Below are 23,679 nucleotides of genomic sequence, written 5' to 3'. Positions count from 1 at the left end.
CTGGCGGAGCAGGGTGGGCGACCCAGCAGCTGTGGAACCCTGTAGAACCCAACTGTAGGAACCCATAATACCTGCCCTCGGGCCACCCAGGTCAGCGGGCTGGGAGCGGGGGGTCGCCGAGCGACTGCCGATGTTGTTAGCAGTTAGAGAAAAAAGGGCGATGCTGGCCAGGATGGAACAGGATGAAAGCAGCCGCGTGGATGCCAGCTATTGTTTGGGCAAGGAGAAAGAGTGCTGGTAATGGCCAGTGTCCGCCCTTCTCTCCCTTTTAAAAAATAAGTGTTCTTTGCCGCTCGTTTCCAAAGCGACCGTTAAAAATGGGTTTAATGATGCCTTTCCGGGAGAGAGCAATGTGAGTATTATTCCTTTTGTTTTGCGAACACCTGGAGCTCTAGGTTGAGCTCTGGAAAGCCACCTGTGGTTTTGACTCTGGAACTGATTGATGGCTTGAGCTTTGAGTAATGGGAAACAGGGCTGTCTTCCTTGGGTGGTCGGTTTGCACGTTGTTTTGTTTTTAATTACTCCGAAGGGGTGCACAGGGCCTGGGTCTTGCAGGGAGATTTGGTCCCCCAGGCCAGGTGGGGGTAGGAAGCTGGGAGGAGACCTCCGGGAGAGGCGTAGGAATCCCGGAGAGCTTCGGCTCTGCAATCAATAACTGATCAACAAGTATTTCCTGGAAATCAGAGAGAAGGAGGCGATGACAGGTCATCAGGCATGGTGCTAAGCAGTAGGGCAGGGGCAGCGGTGTATGTAGTCAAATCAGCAAACATTTATCAAGGCCTCCTGTGTGTCAGGCACTCTGCGAAGCAAGCCATGGGAACACAAAGAAAGGTCCAAGAGAGTGCTTGCCCTTGAGAAGCTCACAATCTAATTGAGGGAACAATGAACGTGTAAACAACTGTGTACAAGCAAGATATATGCTAGGTAACTTAGAGATAATCTTACGGGAAAGGGGCTAGCATTAGAGAGGATAGGGAAGGCTTCTTGCAGAAGGTGGGATTTTTGGCTGGGACCTGAAGGAGGCCAAGAGCAGGGAGACTGTTCCAGGCATAGGGGACAGCCATGAAAATGTGTGGAGTGAGGAGAGAGTCTTGTACAAAGAACTGCAAAAAGGCCAGTGTCAGCGCATCCCAGAGAGCAGAGGATTAAGGTATAAGAAAACTGTAAAAGTAGAAAGAGGACAGGTTATTTAGGGCTTTAAATGGTAAACAGAGGATTTTATATTTGATCCAGAAGGTAATAGGGAGCTACTGGATTTTATCTAATAGGACTGTGATGTTGTCAGACCAGTGTTTTAGGAAGATCAATTTGGCAGTTCAGTGGTGAGTAGACTGGAGCGGGGAGAGACTTTGAGTCAGGGAGAGCAATGAAAAGGTTATTTCAACAGTCCAAGCAGAGGGGATGAGGTCCTGGACAAGGGTATTAGAGGAGAGAAGGGGGTATGGTCCAGATGTTGCACAAGTGAAATAGATAGGCCTTGGCAGTAGATTGGATATGCCTGGGTGAGAGATAATGAGAAATCAAGCAAAGATGACACAGGTTTCAGAGACTGAATGAATGGAAGAATGGTGGAACCCTCAGCAGTAATAGGGAATTTAGAAGAGAGGAGTGTTTTGGTATCTTCTTTTTTAAAATAAATAAAATAAAATAATTTATGTTAAGCATTCTTATATATAAGTTTAATTATATCAATTAATTGTGAATCATGTGAAATCACGCAAAAAATATTTCCATGTTAGCCATATTGAGGGGGAGCACTCAGAGTTCTTCAGTTCTCCCTCTGGAGGTGGATGGCATTTTTTTCATCATGAATCCTTTGGAATTTTCTTAGATCATGGTATTGATCAGAGCATCCAAGTCTTTCACAGTTGATCATCATTACAACATCGCTGTTTCTGTGCACAGTGATCTCCCAGTTCTCACTTCACTTTGCATCACTTCATATAGGTCTTGTCATGTTTTTTTCTGAAACCACCCCCTTGTCATTTCTCGTAGCACAGTAATATTCCATCACAGTCATATGCCGCAACTTTTTCAGCCATTCCCCAATTAATGAGTATCCCCTAAATTTCCAATTCTTTGCCATCACAAAAATAGCTGTCATACATATTTTTGTACATATAGGTCCTTTTCCTTTGATCTCTTTGGGGATACAGACCTAGTGTTGGTATTGCTGGGTCAAAGAGTATGCACAGTTTTATAGCCCTTTGGGTCTACTTCTAAATTTTTCTTTGGAATGGCCTTTTTTTTTTTTTTACTTCATCTGAAGCATGATAGAATCTGCTCCAGCCCTTTATTTTAACTGTGTGTGTATCTTTCTATATTAAGTGTGTCTCTCGAAAACAACATATTGTTGGATTCTGGCTTCTAATCCATTCTGCTATCCACTTGCATTTTAAGGGTGAACTCATCCCCTTCACATTCAGTTATGATTACCATGTATTTCCCTCTGTCCCATTTTCTTCTGTTTATCCTTCTCCATTTTTTTTTATCTTGGCCCTCCTCAATGGTCCTTCTGACCGCTGTCTCAGTTAATCTGCCCTTCTTTTTATCATTCCCCACCCTGCCATCTATCTCTTATCTCCTTCCTCTCCTACTTCCATATTGGGTGAGAGATACATTTATACCCAACCGAATGTGTACATCTATTCTTCCTTTTTTAAACCAATTCCAATGAGAGTGAGGTTCAAGCATTGTCCACCACCTTCCCTCCCATTTTTGAGGGGAGGGTTTTGGGAGAATCGTAATGGGTTTAGTTTTGGACATGTTAAATTTAAAATGTCTATGGAACATCCAGTTTGAGATGTCCAGTAACAGGCCATTGGAGACTAGACATTGCAGGTCAGGACAGAGGTTAGGGTTGAATAAATAGGTCTGAGAGTCCTCTGCCTAGACTTAGGTGCATCCATGGGAGCTGATGAGATCACTAAGGTAGATAATGTGGCAACTACTAAACCTGTGTGGAGATTTCTATGCAATTTAGTTCCTTCAAAACAAGTGGCAAAAAAAAAAGAAACCCACTAATTTCCTTAATTCCCCCATCAAGAGCTGACATTCACCTCAATTCAATGAGCATTAATAATCCCCAGCTGTATGTGAATTAATCTGCTGGTTTAGTAGGGGACACACAAAGTTTATCTAAATCAAAGGTCCTTCCCTCATCTATTTTACAGTCCAGCTACAAGACATATACTAGCATAATAAAAATTCTCAGAAAGATGCAAATGCTATGTATTGTTGGGATGATGAGGTGGGAGATCAGAGAAGCTTCATTTGAGTAAGATTTTAACAGCATGAGTAGGACACAGACAAGTAATTTATATATAACAGGTCATAACCATACCTGTTCTTGAAGAAAAATTTAAAAATTGCTTTCCTCTTCAATGGGTGGGGGATGGGCTGGAGGGAGAGAAAGAATTTGAAAATTAAAATAAAAAAAGAAAGAATTAGGTCCTTCTCTCCCCCTCTTCATTTAAAAAATAGCCAATATCAGTTTTCAGATGAAGAAACTAAAGCTATCTATAGTCATATGAAAAAAATGCTCTAAGTCACTATTGATTAGAGAAATGCAAATCTAAACAACTCTGAGGTACCACACCTGTCAGATTGGCTAACATGACAAAATAGGAAAATGATAAATGTTGGAGAAGATGTGGGAAAATTGGAACACTAATGCATTGTTGGTGAGGTTGTGAAATGATCCAATCATTTTGGATAGCAATTTGGAATTATGCCCAAAGGGCTATAAAAATGTGCATACCCTTTGACCCAGCAATAGCACTTCTAGGGCTGTATCCCAAAGAGAACATACAAATGGGAAAAGGACCCACATGTAAAAAATATTTATAGCATCTCTTTTTGTGGTGGCAAAAAATTGGAAGTTGAAGGGATACCCATCAATTGGGGAATGGCTGAACAACTTGTGGTATATGAATGTAATGGAATACTATTGTGCTATAAGAAATGATGAGCAAGCAGACTGCAGAAAAACCTGGAAAGACTTGTATGAACTGATGCTGAGTGAAGTGAGCAGAACCAGGGGAACATTGTACACAGTAACAGCCATGTTGTGCGATGACTAACTTTGATAGACTTAACTCTTCTCAGCAATGCAAGGATCATTTTCCGAAAGTCTCATGATGGAAAATGCTGTCTATATTGAAAGAAAGAACTGTGGAGTTGGAATGCAGATCAAAGCATACTATTTGCTCTTTTTTTTCCTTCTGTTGTGTTTTGTTTCTTCTTTCTTGTGGTTCCTCCTATTGGTTCTACTTCTTCTTTACAACACAACCAATGTGAAAATATGTTTAATAGGAATGTATATGTAGAGCCTATATCAGATTGCTCATTGTCTTGGGGAGGGAGGTGAGGAGGGAGGGGGAGAAAATTTAAAACTCAAAAGCTTGGACTGCTAGGTGGCACAGTGGATAAAGCACCGGCCCTGAAGTCAGGAGGACCTGAGTTCAAATCCGACCTCAGACCAAACACTTGATACTTACTAGTTGTGTGACCCTGGGCAAGTCACTTAACCCCAATCCCTTAAATAAATAGATAATAAAACTCAAAAGCTTGTGGAAGTGATTGTTGAAAACTAAAAATTAATTAAAATAAAAAAATAGTCTCTATTTTAGAGATCTATTTAATACAACATGAACTCAAGAGGTGCTGAGAAAATGCTAATTAAGGTCCATGAAAGAAAGACCAGAACTGCCAGAGATCAGAAGAGGTTTCGTAAGAGGTCACATGTAAGATGGGAAGGATGAAGAATCCCAACCTTTCTGAACCCGTTTCCTTCCCTGTAAAATAGTAATAATACCGTCCAGTGTATCTAACTCCCAAGATTATTTAGTGGCAAAGATGCATGTGAAGTATATCACATTTAAAACTCTTTGCATACCTTAAAGCTCTATATAAATGCTAGCTATTGTAATTATTAGTCCTTTTTTAGAAGTTTAATTTTGAAGTTTATTTTAATTTAGAAGTTTAATTTTGTTTATTTGAAAGAGGGAAAAATGAGTCTTCTACTTTCAATTAAAATGTGGTTAAAATTGGGAGGTGGAAGAAAGAGGGGTGGTGGTACTTTGGACCTAATTGTAAATTCCTTTTTTTACCTTAGCTGAGGTTTTACCTGTTTCAACAGAACCACCCTCTTCATTTACAAACCAGAATAACCATTGTTCAAACTTGGTACTGCCTAACTCTTTCAGATAAGGTAAAGACCATTTAGGGAACTTCACCCTAAAGAGAGATTGTGAAAGTTGTTTGATCTAAGGTATGTGTTTCAGCCTATCTTTCTTTTGGCTGAGTTCCTTTCTTGAGGTGGGAATTAAGGCAGAGTTTACAGGAAGAGGTCAGGAGTCTTTCTTTTTGGGAGATGTGAAAAAAAAAAAGATGTTTAATTATCACCTGCTTTGGGATATGACAGCGTCTATCGAGTGGTTCACCTATAATAATTATTAAGTAATAATAAATAATAAAAATAATAATAAAGAAATAAATATTAAGTTTTAAGTAGCCCTATGCTTTTGAGTTCTTGCTTCACTTTTCATTCTCTTTCCTTACTACTGTAGCAATATGGAGAAAGAAAGTGGACCCCATACATGAAGAGAGGACTCATGTGTAGTGGGAATAGTGTTTGAATAATTCGACTTCTCAACGGTGTTGATTCACAATTTGTACTGAAAATAACTCCCTTTTTTTTAAGGTTTACAAAGCATTTTCCTTGTATGGAACCTATTTCACAGTGAGGAAACTGAGTCTCATGTTGTGATTTGCCAATAATCACACAGATAATGAGTGTCTGTGGGGTGCAGTTTTTCAGTTAGTGACCCCTTTGAGATCCTTCTTAGCTAAGCTCTTTACCAGGACCACTAGCCACTCCTCTCCCTTGGTTACTTTATGCTATCAGGATAACATTCATTGATTTGAAAAATCCTGGCAGCTTGCTCTGATTGAGAGCTTTCCCTCAAGAACACATCATATCTCTGAAAAGGGACTCAGTGCTGGGAAGGATTACTGATATGGTTTGCAAATATTCAAAGAAGGGAACACAAAGAAGAGAACAGAGACCCTCTGAGATTCAAGCCCCCAATGGTAGTGACATCCACCAATCTGGGATCTCTGACATCTGTCCACCTACCTCAGACCAATACTCAAATTTTTGGAATCAGATCCAACTAGTATCATCATTCACACACACTCAAGGGTGTCTTTACATCCTTGAAATATCCTGCTGTTATAAAGGATAGAAATGTGGGCACTGATCATGTTGAGGTCTAGAGGTTTAGGGGTGCTGGGACCCCAAAATATCGAGAGCAAGAGACATGGCCCCTGCCCGAAGGAATTTGACCTTAACCTTCTTTCAGCCAGAGACAAAGTTTATTAAAGATCTGCCATATTGACCAGACTCTTAAGGAATCCGAACATTTGTGAGCTATTACCTAGGTTCTTCTTTTAAAAAATTTTTTTAAATCAATTTATTTTGATTTATCAATAGTCACTTCCATAAGCTTTTGAGTTTTAAATTTTCTCACCATCCTTCCCTACTTCCTTCCCCAAAACAGTGCACAATCTGATATAGGTTCTACATATACGTTCCTATTACACATATTTTCACATTAGTGATGTTGTAAGTAAGAATTAGAACCAATAAGAGGAACCACCAGAAAGAGAAAACAAAACACAACAGAAGAAAAAAAATAACAAATAGTATGCTTTGATTTGTATTCAAACTCCATAGTTCTTTCTTTGGATGTGGATAGCACTTTTCATCATGAGGCCTTTGGAGATGTCTTAGATCTTTGTATTGCTGAGAAGGGTTAAGTCTATCAATACTGATACCTAACTGATTATGTTATTCCCTTCTTGAGCCAAATCCATGAGAGTAAGGTTCAAACAATGCTCATCTCCCTCCCTTCTTTCCCTCTGCTGTAATAGGTTTTTGTGCCTTTTCCTATAATGTAATTTACCCTTGTCTGCCTCCTCCTTTCTTTTTTTCTCAGTACATTCTCTTAGTTAGATCAAATTAATCCACTTACTTGGATCCATTTAACCCACTTGATCAGATTTTTTTTTTATCATTACATCAAAGTCAACTTATACCAACCCCCTTTATGTATGCCCTTTTAACATGGTGTAATAACAATACAGTTCTCAAGGGTTACAAATGTCATCTTCCCTTGTAGGGGCATAAACAGTTTGCCCTTATTAATAACATGTTGTTTATTTCTGTCCCACTTACCTTTTTTATGTCTCTCTTGAGTCTTGTATTTGAAGATCAAATTTTCTGTTGAGCTCTGGTCCTTTTATCGGGAAGGTTTGGAAGTCCCCTATTTCATTGAATATTCATCTCCTTCCATGAAAGATCATGCTCATTTTCACTGGGTAGTTGATCCTTGGTTGTAATCTAAGCTCCTTTGCCTTACAGAATATCATGTTCCACACCCTATGGTCTTTTAATGTAGAAGCTGCAGGGTCCTGTGTAATACTGACTGTGGTTCCATGATATTTAAATAGTTTCTTTCTGGCTGCTTGTAGTATTTTCTCTTTGATCTGGTAATTTTGAAATTTGGCTACTATATTCCTTGGCATTTTCAATTTGGGATTTCTTTCAGGAGGTGATTGGTGGATTCTTTCTATGGCTATTTTACCTTCTGGTTCTAGGACCTAAGGGCAGTTTTCCTTTATGATTTCCTGAAAGATGCTGTCTAGGCTCTTTTTTTTATTGTGATTTTCAGGTAGATTAATAATTTTTAAATTGTCTCTCCTGGATTGATTTTCCAGGTCAGTTGTTTTATCAATGAGGTATTTTACATTTTCATTTATTTTTTCATTCTTTTGTTTTTGTTTGACTGATTCTTGCTCTCTCATAGATAGTTTCCATTTGCCCAATTCTAATTTTTAACAAATTGTTTTCTTCCATTAGATTTTGTGCTCCCTTCCCCATTTGGCCATTTGTATTTTTTAGGGACTTGTTTTCTTCAGTGTACTTTTTTTCCACTTGGCCAACTGTATTTTTTAAGGACTTGTTTTCTACAGCTAATTTTTGTCCTTCCTTTTCCAAGCTATTGACTCTCTCTTGCATACCTCTCATTTCTTTTCCCATTTTTTCTTCTACTTCTCTCATTTGACTTTTAAAATCCTTCTTGAGCTCTTCTAAGAAGGCGTTTTGTGCTTCAAACCAGTTCATATTCCCTTTTGAGGTTCCAGATGTGGGTTTGTTGACAATGTTGTCCTCTTCAGAATTTCTGCCTTGATCTTCACTCTTCCCATAATAAGAATCTATCGTGTGTTTCTTTTTGCTTATTTCCTGTCCTTTAAAGAGATTGATCTCTCCTGCTGGGGAGCAGAGAGCACTGACTCAAGCTTCTTGTGTTGGGAGCCTAGGGCCTGGTCACTGGCTTTGTTTGGTGGGACCTCCAATGTTGGCAGTTGGAGGCCGTAGGGTTCTGGCAGCTTACCTGGTGTTGGGCTGGAATCAGCAACACTGGAACTCTAGGGGTAGGATTGGATAGTAGGGCTCCTGGAAATTTCCTGCTCACTTGGGCCTTTCCTTCCTTTTGCTTTCTTCAGTTCCTTTCAGATGGTTGTTGCAGGATGTTTATCTGCCTGGGGCCCCTTGGAGTGCTGCTTCCCTTAGTTTTGCTGAGGCACGAGGAGAGCCAGTTGCTATAGAATGCTGGGGCACCTGGTGGTTTTCCAAGCTGGTTCCCCTGCCCTCATTGAGGCACTCAGGGGTCCAGGTGCTGCTGTTTGCCTGCTCCACTATCTGAGTTTCAGGATCTCCTCCTAGTATGCTGAGGTTGGGCTTTCAACTAGCTTGCTGGGACACCTCCCATTCTGTACTGCTCCCCTTCCCCCAGGGCAAGAGGGGCCTTTCCCGTTAATCCCTCAAGCTACCTGGGCCACCAGACTGCTGCACCCCATCTTTCTTCTGGTTCAGCTGTTCCAGGGTTTTTCCTGGGGCCTATTGGCTAGGTTCTTAAAGAATCTGAGCAGTGACTAGATTTTAAGAATCTGAGTACCTTAATGGAGACAAGATGGACCTTATATACAGAAAGACTTTGGGAGGAATCTAGGAGTGGCCAAGTAGTTTGGGGTAACTGGAGGAGGGGTCTAAAGAGGATCTGGATGGGAGTAGTCAGTAAGCTGAGGTGAACAGAAAGCCAGGAACCTAGACCAGGTGGCCAAGGGAGAATGGAGCCTAGATAGGATTAAGGGTAGAAAGTGGCGAGGGGCAATTGGGAGGTAATAGAACAGAATTGGGAGATTGGGTGTAGCCACAATGAAAGGCCAGTTGATAGAATTATAGCCTCAGGTGGCCACCAGAGATTTGGCCAGGTGGGAAAGTCCAGGGTTTTTCCTTTTCAGGGTCCAGATCCCAAAGACATGGTCTTTTCCTTTTAGGGGTTCAGATCTCATCCCCATCAGTCAGAGAGAGTAAGTTCATTGATTCCTAGTCTCCACACTACCTGCTTAACAGAGTTGTTGTGAAGAGAGTATTTTGTAAACTGTACAGTGTCCACATTGTTGTTCAATCATTTCAATCATGTCCAACTCTATTTGCCCCATTTTGGATTTTCTTGGCAAAGATACTGGAATGGTTTGCCACTTCCTTCTCCAGTTCATTTTACAGGTGAGGAAATTGAGGGAAACAGGGTTAAGTGACTTGCCCAGGGTCACACAAGTAGTAAGTGTCTGAGGCCAGATTTGAACTCAAGTCTTTCTGACTCTAGGCCTGGTGCTTTAACCACTGGGCCACCAGTTTCTCCAAAACTGATGAAGGCCACAATAATTTCTCTATTAACTTACTCCTCCTTACCCCTTGAGAAGGTCTAAACTAGGCTATGCTTTAAAGTTACAAGCATAGGTTGGCAATTTGAAGAAGACAGAAAATTTGACCTAAATAATTTTGGCAGATAGAGTAAAAATAAAAAATAAAAAAACAAAAAACAAAACTAAAACCCAATTTAAACATAGCAGTGCCACAATTAGAATCACACAAGACCTAACAGCAGCAACCATAAAGGACCATAGGTCTTGGAACACTATATATTTAAGAGCAAAAGAACTAGGGTTCTGGCCAAAAATGTTATACCCAACAAAGCTAAGCATAATCCTGATTGGAAAAAAAAAATGGACATTTTGACTTTCAGGACTTTGTTAAAAAAAAAAAACTGAACTTAATAGAAGATTTGACATATAAAAGACAAGAGAAATATAAAGTACATACCAAAGACTAATTACAAGGGATTAAATAAGTACAGACTGTTTACCTTTCATGTGTGTAAAATGTGAAACATATGTCTAAGATTGTTAGTAGTAATTGGGTAGTTTGTAAGAAAGATTGGGGTAGACCTCAGTATGATATGACTTTAGATAGTAAAACTGTTTAGGAACATCTAAAAAGAGTAATTATCTTATACAAATGAGGTACAAGAGGTAAGAACTGATACTGAGGAATTTGATGGGGGAGGAGGGCTGTTAGTTCTGGTAACCTTTCACTGGGAATGGGTTCAAGAGGGAACAATACATATATATCCAGAAGAGAATAAAAGTCTTCTAAATTTAGAAAGAAATAAAATGTTAACAGGATAGGGAGAGGGGAGAGGATAAGGGAGGAATCTATGGAGGGGATAAGTTAAAGGGGGGCATAGAAGGTTGTTTAGATTTATGGGAATGGGAGGATAAGGGAAGGATCCTTGGAGGAGGGATAGAGGTAGTAATAGGAGGACAAGGTAGCAGGTGGAAGTAAAGGAGTCAGGAGGGATAGGAAATCAGAGACACACACAAATACGAAAACAAAGATCAGGAGTAGAATTTGTTAAGGAAAGTATATTCTATGTATGTATGCATATGTATGTATATATATATATAAAAATATATTCACACTTAATTGTAGTCTGGGGGGGGAGGAGGAAAGGGAGGAAAAAGAACAAAGTAAAAAGTGCACGGCATAGAACAAAAGAAAACTTACAAGGAAACAGAGAAAAGCAGTTCTCAACACAATGTGTAGTATTTATCATACGAGCTTTCTTGAAATGAAAATTTATTGCTACATATTTTGAATCCTCTCTTATGTTCTGCTATGCACATAACATGCTTTCCTTTTCTTACTTTGTATTTAAGTTTATGATATGTTTCTTTTTCTTATCCCTATTGTGTATTGAGTTTCAGTGTTTGAGTCTAAAATAATTTAAAAAAAAAAAAGAAAAGAAAAAAAATCCTATCAAGATTTTAATTCAGGCAACAAGGTCTTTGTCAAGAAAAAAATAAAGGTTGGCCAAAATCTCAGTGATATAAAGGATGATGAAGACCAATCATGAAAAGAGGATTAATGGGACTAGTGGTAGAAAGTTTTAGCAAGGAGGCAGTGTGATATGGAAAGAGTACTAGATTTGGATTTAAACGACCTGGTTTTGAATTCAGGGTTTGGAGTTAGCTACCTAAATGACCTTAGATGTTAACCTCTCTGAAATTCCTCACCTATAAAATAATGGGATTGATTCCAGGAAGCAATTTGGAATTATGCAAGAAAAGATACTACATTACTCACAACATTTAGTTAAGAATGCATAACCCAAGTAGGTGATTGACAAGAAAATGCCCATGTGTACAGAAATATTCATTGTTATGTTATCTGTGATAACAAAAAGCTGTAAATAAAATAAATGCCAAAGATCAGGGAATGACTGAACAAACTAGGATAGATGAATGCAATGGAATATTGCCACATTGTGAGGAATGGTAAATATAATTCAGAGAAATTTGGGATGAACCACATAATGTAGGGTGAAGAAAGCAGAGCTAAAAGAGGAATATACATAATGATTGTTGTTCAGTTGTTTCAGTCATGTCCAATTCTTCATGACCCCATTTGAGGTTTCTTGGCAAAGATAGTGGAGTGGTTTGCCATTTCCTTCTTCAGTTTATTTTACAGATGAGGAAACTGAGGCAAACAGGGTTAAGTGACTCCCAGGGTCCAATAGCTAGTAAATGTCTGAGGTCAGATTTGAACTCAGGAAGCTGTCTTCTTGACTCCAGGCCTGGCGTTCTATTCACTATGCCACCTACCTGTCCAGGCACAATGATTACAGCAATGTAAATAAAGTCAATATTAAGAGACAACAAACCTTCTGGTCAAAAGAAATTTATTATTGTTGTTATTATTATCATTATCATTATCATTATCATTATGGGGATTTGTTCTGTGAAGTTTTGATTCAGTCAAAGGGTCGCAGTTGAGGACCTAGAGGGCCACATGTAGCGTTAAAGCCACTGGTTTAACTACTGTTGGTGTGATGTTGACTACAAGGCTTTATCTGGGAAATACTGGGAAGAAAAGCACTTTAATTTAAAGGGAAAGGAATAGAGTTTTCATTTTCATATGCTACTTCGTCTCTATTTAAAATTGCTTTCTCCCTCCCCCCCATCCTACTTTTTTTCTTAGTTTACAAACCATGGGAAATGAAGATAATATAATTCAGAGTGATGAACCAGAAGTAAATTCTGCTGCTTGCACAATCAAGACAACAGAGGTAATTTTATTTGTGTTTTATAATAGTCATTCATTTGTTCATTTGTGTTTGTCCTTCATTCTCAAAGAAGACCACGACATCAAGAAGATGATTTCATGACTTGCAAGTGAATTGGATTTAAGTGAGAGAGAGCTGTGCCAAGTCAAATGGGCATATTGAAGTCACATTCTAGGCAGTGTTGGTGGGGTCTTGGAAAGAGAGACACATTGAAAGTACTGTAAAGCAGTGAATTGTTCCAGCCATTCTGATAAGCTATTTGAAATTGTGCCAAGGCATATGACTGAACTGTCTATATCATTTGATCCATGGCTAGGATATATGCTCCAAGAGCTCAGTGAGGAGTGTCATGTGTCTGAGGCTGGATTTGAACTCAGGTCCTCCTGACTGCAAGACCAGAGCTCTATCTACTGCACCACCTAGCTGCCCCACACAGCTTCCTTTCTTTGTAGAGGTGGGGGACCATTGGTGTGGAAACAATGCATATAATATCAGATTTTTTTCATTGTGTTGCTTAGTTTTGCTGAACTTCTTTTTACCCTTTTTCCATTCTTGGTTATGGGTCTGGTTCTCTGGAATGGGGAAGGGAGGGAGATCTATGGGATGTGAAGGTGATGTAAAAAGCAAAAAATAGCAATGAGTATTTTGAAAAATAAAAATCACAATCTAAAATGCAATGTGCAATCTTTCAGTACTTTCTTTTAGGGATAAACTATTTTTTGCCTCTGTGATAGCATTGCAAATTTCCTTCTAACGTCTAAATTCAATTCTGAGCAGCCATGATACCAAGTCACTCCAATTTAACCAGTCTTTGTCTTCTTGACTTTTAATTTGAGTGTGGGATGATAGAGGCAAAACCAGACCAAAGATTGTGCTGGTCCTAATCATTTCAGTGCAGTCCGTCCTTTGGTGGATGCATTTTTATTAGCATACCTGATTTTGCACTGAAAGCAATCTTGGAAAGTTATGCCCATCATTGCTGTGACATTTTTTCATAGACCTTTTATAGTTTTTGTTGGGTCTCAAATGTGACTTGAATTTTTAAAAATAAACTTTTACCGGTATCTTTTGTTTTTCTTATCACTTAGATTTCTGCGTCACTTGTTAATGTCTATAACCTCATCATGGCTCTGATTTCTTTCTGTTCTAAGAAAATTTTGGCATAATGTCTAATATTTCCAACATTGTACCTTTTCCAAATCCTAGTGTATTAGCTCTTCATAAAGTCGCAAGAATCTGCCAGCCATTTCCCTCCCCGCAACACAGAGTTTTCATTTATTTCAATACTAGTAATTTTCTTTTCTGATTCAATGACTTTCCTTTATCAAAAAGAATCATATTTTCATATAATATATCATATAATCACATTTTCACATACTTTTAATTGTTTTGCCCTAAGGAGGGGACCGTCATGGATCTGAAAGGTATAGACGGAAATGAACCAATGGAAGAAAGTGCCCTACTGAAGAGTAATGAGCCATCACCAGAATCATCACCAGAATCAAGTAGGGGGAAACTGAGGCAAATATTTGCCTGCCCCCCAAGAGGCATCTTTGGTCGAATAATAACAAATGGTATGTAGAGAATATGACATAAAGGAAAGAAATTGCAAAATGTATTTAATGAGCATGTTATCTTCAAATTTATATTGTGGGATACATATTTTATAGCATGAGATCGCTATAGATAGAATGTCACATATTTTAATTTTCCTGATTTATTACAGTCACCATGGTGGTTCTTGTATGGGCTGTGGTTTGGTCAATTACTGGCAATGAATGTCTCCCTGGTGGAAACCTGTTTGGAATATTAATCCTGTTTTTTTGTGCTGTCATTGGGGGTAAACTTCTGGGATTTGTCAAGCTACCTACATTGCCTCCACTACCTCCTCTTCTTGGTAAGTACAACCTTTTCCTTTATTTTTTATCTGTGTGAATTTTAAAGATTTGGTAGTTCAGATTGAAGAATGTTTGAATGTTTGAATATAGTTCCTGTGTGGAACCATACCTCTCTTACATCTTGTGATCTTACTGTTGTTATACAAAATAAGTTTTGTAATATTTTCAAAATGATTCTTAGTTAAGAAAAACTTATTAGAGGGTCTCATGGAGTAGATATGGATGAAACATATTCCTTATCTGGCCAAGTGGAGGACGGTATTTTTTTTTTTTTTAACTACTTCTGTGCATGCTATTAATAGCAATATGGTAAGGTCTACTTATACCCATCTTGTAGATTTTACATCAGAAGTTTCCAACATGTAGCCCACAGCACTCCCAAATGAGATCTGAACTAGATTAAACTATAATTGAGAAATATCCAACAAAATAAATAAAAAGACGGCGTAACATAGATAATGGTAATTTGTAGTTTCCTAAGTCAATACGTGATCTGTAGCGATCTGTTTCTATTAAGTTTGACATAACTGCTATAAATCATCTGCAAAATTGTTTTATCACTGAGCGTTACTGACTTCTGTGGGATGATGAGATGTTAAAGTAAGATACATATGTGACCTTCAAAGGATATTTTTGCTGGTCAGTCATTTTTCTGTCATGGGGTCTTCATGACCCCATTTGGGGTTTTCTTGGCAAAGATACTGGAATTGTTGGCCGTTTCCTTCTCCAGCTCATTTTAGAGATGAAAAAACTGAGGCAAACAAAGTTAAGTGAGTTGCCCACAGTCACATAGCTAGTAAGTATCTGAAGCCAGATTTGAACTCATGAATAAGAGTCTTCCTGACTCTAGGCCTTGCACTCTATCCACTGCACTACCTAGTTGTCTTTCAAAGGATATTTGCATTAATTCGAAATCTTTGCCCAAATTTATCTCTTTGCCATTTTTACCCTTTGAATTTGAAACATTTTCCAGAAAATGTAATAGTTATGAATCAAGTGGTTATAAATATTGTTTCATAATCTGTTGATTATAACAAAATTGAAAGCAAGAACCTATTGAATTAACAAATAAAACTATGAGCTAGTTTTTAAAAAGCCAATAAAAATAAACAACTAATTAATTTGATTTTTAAAAAGAAAGTAAAGGGGCAGCTAGGTGGTGCAGTGGATAGAGCACCAGCCCTGGATTCAAGAAGACCTGAGTTCAGATCCAACCTCAGACACATAACACTAGCTGTGTGACCCTGGGTAAGTCACTTAACCCCATTGCCTAACTAAAAAAAAAACCAAACAAAACAAAACGAAAAAAAGAAAGTAGAAAACCAAATTATCAGTATCAAAAATGAAAAAAGAGAATTTACAACAAATACAGAAAAGTATAGAAAATTATTAGAAACTATTTTGTCCAACTGATTGGCAATAAAACTGACAAATGAAATGTATGAATATTTACAAAAATATGAAATACTCAAATTAATAGAAAAAGAAGTAGAGAATTAAAATTATCCGGTCTCAAAAAAAAATAAATAAATTGAACAAGCCAAATAAAGTCCTCAAGAAAAAACTCTGGGATCAGATGGAATTATAAGCAAATTTTATCAAACAGTTAAAGAATAATTAATTCTAATATTTTACAAACTTTTTGCAAAACCGTGAAAAGAAGGGATTATATCCAATTCCTCTGGTGATACAAATATGGTTTTGGTACCTAAACCAGGCAAAGTCAAAACAGAGGAAAAAACTAGACAAATATATGTAATGAACATCTTAAGCAAACATTCTTTTTTTCTTTTTTTTTTTTTTGGTTAGGGAATGGGGTTAAGTGACTTGCCCAGGGTCACACAACTAGTGAGTGTTTTGTGTCTGAGGCCAGATTTGAACTCAGGTCCTCCTGACTCCAGAGCCAGTGCTCTATCCATTGCACCACCTAGCTGCCCTCAATATATATATATATATATATATATATATATATATATATATATATATTTTTTTGCTTAGGCAGTTGGGGTGAAGTGACTTGCCCAGGGTCACACAGCTAGTAAGTATCAAGTGTTTGGTCTGAGGCTGGATTTGAACTCGGGTTCTCCTGACTTCAGGGCCAGTGCTCTATCCACTGCACCACCTAGCTGCCCCCAAGCAAACATTCTTAATAAAATATTAGCAAAGATGCTATAGCAACAGATCACAAAAATTACACATTAGGATCAGATTAGGTATATAGTAGGAATTCAGGATTGATTCATTAGAAACATAATTGGCCAACTAGAATTTACTTAAAATTAGAACTAGAATAATTAAAAACTAGAATTATTTAAAACTTAAATAATAAATGTGAAAATAATTTAAAACTAGAATAATTAAAATTATATGATCACATCAAAAGATGCAGAAAAACCTTTTAAAATTTATTTTTATTTATTTTTTATTTTTGAATTAGTTAATTTTTAGTTTTTAACATTCACTTTTGTAAGATTTTGAGTTCTAAATTTTCTCCCTTCCTTTCCTTCCCCCCTCCCCAAGACGGCATGCAATCTGATATAGGCTATACATGTACAATCATATTAAACATAAGGAAAAGCTTTTGACAGTAAACAGCATCCATTTCTGTTAAAAACACTAGAATGCAAAGGAATAATTTACCATTCTTTACTATGGTTAGTGGTATCTATCTAAAACCCAGAGCCAAAATTATATGTAATGGGGATAAAACTAGAGACTTTCCCAATAAGATGAAGGTAAAGCAAAGATGTCCACTTTATATAATGTTAGAAATGCAGTTAGATAGGGAAAAATAACTGAGTGAATGAGTTTAGGAAAAGAAACAAAGTAATCACTCTTTGCAGATGAGATGGTTTACTTAGAGAATCCTTGAAAGTCAACTAAAGTTAATGAAAACAATATCTTTAGCAAAGTTGCAGAATATAAAACAAACCTTTATAAATCATCAGCTTTTCTGTTATCAACAAAATCCAGCAGGTAAAAGTAAAAAGGGAAATTCCATTTAAAATAACTACAGAATGTATAAAATACTTGGGAGTCTACAGATAGAAATTATATGAATGCAATTGTAAAATGCCCTTTATAGTAAAAAGGACAGACCTAAATAATGGGAGAAGTGGGTAAGCTGAACCAATATAATAAAAATAACAATACAGACTACCAAGGAATTACTGTACAATTCTAGAAAAAATAATAATGAGATTTATATGGAAGAAATAAAGATCAAGAATCTCAAAGGAGATAATGAATAAATGTGAGAGGAAGGAGACCTAACAATACCAGATCTCAAACCATATTTTAAAGCAATCATAATTAAAATTATTTGGTACTTGTTAAAAAATACAGGGATAGCAGACTCCCTGGCTCCTAGGAGGGAAATAAGATCCTCCTTAATTGCAGAAAGATAGGCAAGGATGAACATATTTGGTGCAATTGTACCAAGTCAGCTTATGGGTCTTTAAAGATAGCAAACAGGTATCATGGAATTTTTCAGGAGTGAAAAGCATGAGGAATAACAAGGTTTTTTTTGTTTGTTTGTTTTTTAACAAGTTTTCTTTTATCCAACTCAGAGGGGAAGCCAAACTTCTGTGACTAAGAAATGTTCATTGTTTGAGTCCACCTGCATGTACAGGGATAATGGACCAGACTTCTTTGGATAACAAACCAGACATCCTTGAAGTTTGGTGGTGTAAAGATACTAGACCGGACTCCCTGGTGTCCACTTGCCTTTTTCAAGGGTAACAGATTTCCTTGAGGCAAGAATAGGACAGTGATTAGCAAGAGAACTGAACTTTTAAATTTAGCTCATAGGCAAAGAGACAAAGAAACATGGCTTGGTCAATCATACAAAATGGGGTAGTAATACAGAATAGGATTGATTAAAGAATGGAATCAATTATAAAATGATACAGAATCAATTTAATTTCTTCATACCCTAGTGTTTGATAAGTCCAAAAATTTTAGCTACTGGAGTCAGGACTCATTACTTGGCGAAAACTAATGGGAAAACTAGGACGAAGTCTGGTAGAAATTAGGCTTAGACTAACACCTCACACCATATATCAAGATAACTGTAAGTAGATACATGACTTATCCATAAAAGGCCACATTGAAAACAAATTAGAAGATCAAAGAAGAAACTACCTTTTAGATCCATGGTGAAGGGAAGAATACGTGGCCAAAGTACCAAAAAAATCACAGAAGATAAAAAGGACAGATTACATAAAATTAAGTTTTCACACAAACAAATCAATCCAGTTAAGATTAGAAAGAAAACAGTTAACTGGGAAAACTTTTTGTTACTAGGGTTTTCTTTTTCTTTTCCCCAGGTGGAGGAATGTAGTAGGAGGAAGAGGCAATAAATTCTTATTAATTGAAAAAATTGTTTTAGATTAGATTTAAAAATAAATATAAGGTAACAACAATAACAAAAGCCCTTGATATTTTGCCTCCTCTTTATTTTAGCCTAGGTGCTTCTATATTAAGGGATTGATCAGGCCAGTTTCTGATAGGGAGTAGATTCTATGTTAAAGAGTGGAGGCAGGAGAGACAATAGGGTTTCCAGACCAAAAGTCATTAGCTGAGTTAGTGAGAGGAAATAGCTGTGCTAATAATAGTTCTGACCAGCAGCCAGAAGGGGTATCCTTAATGCTTAAACCAGAATTGACATTTCTCCTTTATAGACCAAGATTAAACATTATGTCGGTAGCTTGATTGAAGAAGGAAAGGAAACTGGAATATCCCAAAGTGCTATTATAGTTAGGACCTCTTGGAAGGGACTGCAGAATAATGGAGAGTGAGCAATCGACCATTCAACGTGTCTGTGGCTCTAAATAGATCCTCTGCCTGCCATTCAAAACTTAGAGAGCTTGCTTCTCACAGTTGGCTCTCTCCAAGTCTTTCAATCACCTGAAGAAATGTCTTCTCCATTCATACATCATTCTCACAGGAGTCACAACTCCCTCTGCATTTGCAGCGGACAGAGGTGTTGCACAAATATGAGTTGTCCAACGTACTCCGGCTTCTTTAAAACACCAAGTTTCCTAAATGTCATTTCCTATGTCATTCACCCATATAATTTGGGTTTTGATTAATTAGAATTTGGCAGAAAAATATACTAGTCCATTTCTATACATTTCAGAGAAGATCTACAGAGAAGCAATGTATGTTTCCAGCCTTTCTTGGATTGTTACTGATTCAGGGAACCCACATAGATTTCTTGTACTTAAGAGCCAAGAGAAAAAGCAGATTAGGTGAATACAAGGCATTGTGACTATTGGTGGTGGGTTAGCTGACTTTGGAATCAGAAAGACTTGGGCTCAAATCCATTCTCCGACAAATTTTGGTTGTGTAATCATGAGCAAGTCATTTACCTCTCATTGCTGCAGGCAACTCTAAGATTATAAATAAGTTATAGAGTTGCTGATCTGCATTAAAAGAGGGAATTTTCACACAGGGGAATGTCCCAAAGATCCTTTCCAGGTCAGAATCCATTGATCCTATGACAAGACGGTCTCCATGGTATCTTGAAGCCCTCTAGATCTATAATCCCCTAAGGAAACACCTTCTAATAATTGGAGCTATACAAAAATGGAATGGACTGCTTTGGGACATAGCGGATTCCCCTCCTTTGAAGGTCTTCAAGCAGAGTCTGGATGATCACGTGTGAGTACATTATAGTGGGTAATTCCTTTTGGGTACACATTAGGCTAGATGGGCTACTGAGATTGCTTCCAATTTTGAAATTCCGTGATTTCATGAATGAAAATTCTGCAAAATTTTTTTTTCTCGTATCAGCCCCACAAACTAGATTGTAATGCTTTTCTTAAAAAAAGTTATTCATTAAAAGTTCAACACGTGTTAGACACGGAATCAAACATGAAAAAAAAATGGCTTTTGGACATTACTGAAATCATCAAATGCCTTTAATAATTAAAAATATCCTCAATTTTATTAGAAAATGAATTCACCTAAGAAACACTTGTTTTGTTTTTGTTTTTTCTTTCAAGGGATGCTGCTTGCTGGGTTTCTCCTTAGAAATATTCCTGTTGTCAGTGACAAAATCCAGATTAAGCACACATGGTCTGCATCTCTCAGAAACATAGCCCTTTCTATTATTTTGGTTCGCGCTGGGCTTGGACTTGATTCAAAGGTGGGGTTGAGAAACAAAATGTCTAATAATTGAATAGGACTTGTGTTCTCAAGTAAGAATGAAATATCAGAGTGTTTTGTAAAGTAGATGTGATTTCTCTTTGAATGTGAGTATTTCAGGTAGGCTTAGCTTTAATATGAGATAAGTTAAAACAAAAGTCTAGGGCCCTATTTTACCAAAGTTTTTCCCATTTATGGTGACTCTCTGAATTCTCTGACTCCCCACCCTAATTCTACAATGATATGTTGATACAGTCAGAGGGCAGCTCTGCCATGTTCTGTTGGCCATGTCAATAAGTTGTTGAGTTCAGACGGTCTTTGGCACTCCTAGAAAATTCCTACTCCTTGTGGAGGTAAAAAGAATACCTCAATATCTGTCTATCCCTACACTTGAGAGAAATAATTATTTCTCTCTTGTATTTAATAATTAATTATTGGATTAGGACCAAGGTTTTTCCCCTTTTCTATTTCCTCATCCAGAAACCAACCAGTGTGGGAAATCTTGGGTAAAGGCTTGCCCAGCCAAGAAAGCTAAAGATCTAATCAAAACCAGTAAAGAAATTCCAAGTTTAGGCAAATGGGTGGATTCCTGCTCATTATGTTTACTCAAACAGATCTGGGAAAATGTGAATTCTCCTTTTTGTCAGACGGGTGATATGGACATTGATAAATTACTTTGACCAAAATTCGGGTGCTCAGTGTCACATATCCCAAGACCCTCATTGGAACAAGCCTATCTCTCATTATAGTATTCATCCTCTCATTAACTGTTAACCAATCAGAGGAACATTCATTCTTCCAAGGCATGCAAACTGTGAGCCTATGTCACCATTCCTTTTATTGATAATATGCCAGTATTATTAGTAGAATAATTAACTATCTAGAAACTATGTCTTTCGAACTTCTTAAACATCACACACTGAAAAATAAAGCTTGTCCCAATTACTTGGTCAGAGTTCCCTCCAGTTATCCAGACCTTCTCAAATCTCAGAGCAAACAAACAAAAAGTAGATTTAAAATGGGGTATTAAAGTGCCAAAAAAAAAAAAAAACCCAAACCAACAATCCTTAAAGCTAATTTTGCCTGTACATCATTAAAGGATTATCTAAATGTATCTTTTTCTATTTCAGGCCCTGAGGAAGCTGAAGGCTGTGTGCCTACGATTATCCATGGGCCCCTGCCTTGTTGAGGCATGTTCATCTGCTGTTCTTGCCCACTTCTTAATGCATTTACCTTGGCAATGGGGATTTATCTTAGGGTAATTTATTTTTCTTTGTGAAAATAGGCAGGAACATTTGAAACTTAAATAACATGTGGCATTTAAATCTATGACTCTTTAAGATTTTGCGGAGTGTTCTTTCCATTTGAGTCAGATGTACATTTCCTAGCCTTTTATATTAATAATAATAATGATGATAAGTTAACATTTATGTAGTGCTTACTATGTGCCAGGCACTGTGCTAAGTAAGCACTTTAAAAATATTATTTCACTTGATTGATTGATTATTTCACTCACAACCCTACAAGGTAGGTGCTATTATTATCCCCATTTTACAGATGAGGAAACTGAGGTAAAGTGACTTGCCCAGAGTCGTTTTTAGTAAGCATCTGAAGCTAGATTTGAACACAGATCTTCCAGTGCTTTTCCACTTCCTCTAAAGCAGCAAAAATTATAGACATCTAGGTGAGACCTACCAAAATATGCAGAATTTAAAGTGTGTTAATTTCTGATTTATAATGTAAACTCTATAGTGCCCTTTGCCTACATTGTAGAAGTTAATAATTCAAACTGTTTGGGGTACTGGGGACAATTGATGTTTTAGTCCAGGGATTCTTAACTTTTCTTGTGTCATGGACCTCTTCAACAATCTGGTAAAGCTTATGGACTCCTCCTCAAAATAATGTTTTTAAATGCATAAAATAAAACGCACAGGATTGCAAAGAAGACCAAAAATATTGAAAGACAATTGTCAAAATTGTTAAAAAAAAATTCAGAGATCCCAGGTTAAGACCTTCTATTTTAGTCTCACCTTACATTCCAACACTCCATGGAAATTCTTCAGAGGTTTTGTGGGAGGACTTGTCCAAGAAGCAGACAGGATGAGAAGGATTGTATGGGTAGCCTGGAGGAAATGCTCACGTTGGTGAAACCTGTAGATGTTGGGAAAGATAAGTCAAATCTCACCACAAAAAAAGCACAAAGGATAATACAGTCTTTGTCCCTACACTCTACCCTGACAACTGTGATTTTACCATTTTATCATTTCTTCTCTTCCTGCTCAGCTATTAATTCTCATTGTTGCTTCATTTTACACTCATTTTTCTGGGTGAGGGAGGGGGAATGGTGTTATATCTTTTCTATGAAGACCTGAGTTCAGATCTTGCCTCAGACACTATTAAATGTCACACAGCTATTAAGTTGTGTGACCCTGGACAAGTCACTTAATTTCTATTTCAATTCCCTCCTCATCAATGGGAATAATAACAAGACCTACCTCTGGGGGTTGTTGTGAGGATCAAATGAGTTAACATATGTAAAGCACTTGGCAAACCTTACAAAGTATTATGTAAATGATAGCTATTCTTCTTCTTTTCCTTACTATTATTGCTATTAATAATAAAGTATTTTGTAATACTTTAATAAAAACATAATGTATTATATATTATAATAATATAATATAATAATGAAATTAAAAAGCTTTGTATTGAGGAAGTTTTTTTCTTAGTTTTAAATGACCAAGATGGTCATTATTTTGGCCTCTATAGATGTAGGGGATTTTGCCCCTGAAGATATGATAATTTCCTTTCAAAATCATAAGAAAAAAATTCAATGGAGACTTGCAATTCTTCCTGCTTAGTTTTGTTCTAGGTGCCGTCTCCCCAGCTGTTGTGGTGCCCTCGATGCTCATTTTGCAAGGAGGTGGATTTGGTGTTGAAAAAGGTGTCCCGACTTTGCTTATGGCTGCTGGTAGCTTTGATGATATTCTAGCCATCACTGGCTTCAATACCTGTTTAGGCATGGCTTTCTCTACAGGTAAGCACTTAATAACTCATAGTATTCTTTGGCTCTTGAAATATAGGAAAATTGTTACAAGAAA

General features: G+C 37.3%; 1 protein-coding gene across 2 annotated transcripts in view; it reads left to right on the top strand.

Annotated features, from left to right (window-relative positions):
- The window catches only part of LOC114024508 (sodium/hydrogen exchanger 9B2-like), a 44,802-nt gene continuing 21,123 nt past the window's right edge, over positions 1-23,679 (top strand). The window contains exons 1-7 of one of the 2 annotated variants that reach the window (XM_027837524.1): positions 1-90; positions 12,449-12,536; positions 13,933-14,107; positions 14,260-14,430; positions 20,440-20,582; positions 21,712-21,839; positions 23,440-23,615. In XM_027837524.1, the coding sequence (XP_027693325.1) occupies positions 12,459-12,536; positions 13,933-14,107; positions 14,260-14,430; positions 20,440-20,582; positions 21,712-21,839; positions 23,440-23,615 (871 nt within the window). In that variant the 5' untranslated portion in view covers positions 1-90; positions 12,449-12,458. Of the gene's footprint in view, positions 353-12,448; positions 12,537-13,932; positions 14,108-14,259; positions 14,431-20,439; positions 20,583-21,711; positions 21,840-23,439; positions 23,616-23,679 lie in introns of both variants that reach the window. The other variant, XM_027837523.1, reaches the window with a different exon arrangement.

Source organism: Vombatus ursinus, unplaced genomic scaffold (genome assembly GCF_900497805.2).
Source record: "Vombatus ursinus unplaced genomic scaffold, bare-nosed wombat genome assembly UNPS02014821.1, whole genome shotgun sequence".
NCBI lineage: Eukaryota > Metazoa > Chordata > Mammalia > Diprotodontia > Vombatidae > Vombatus > Vombatus ursinus.
Note: the sequence above shows the minus strand (reverse complement) of the source record. Positions and strands in the feature narration are given on the sequence as shown.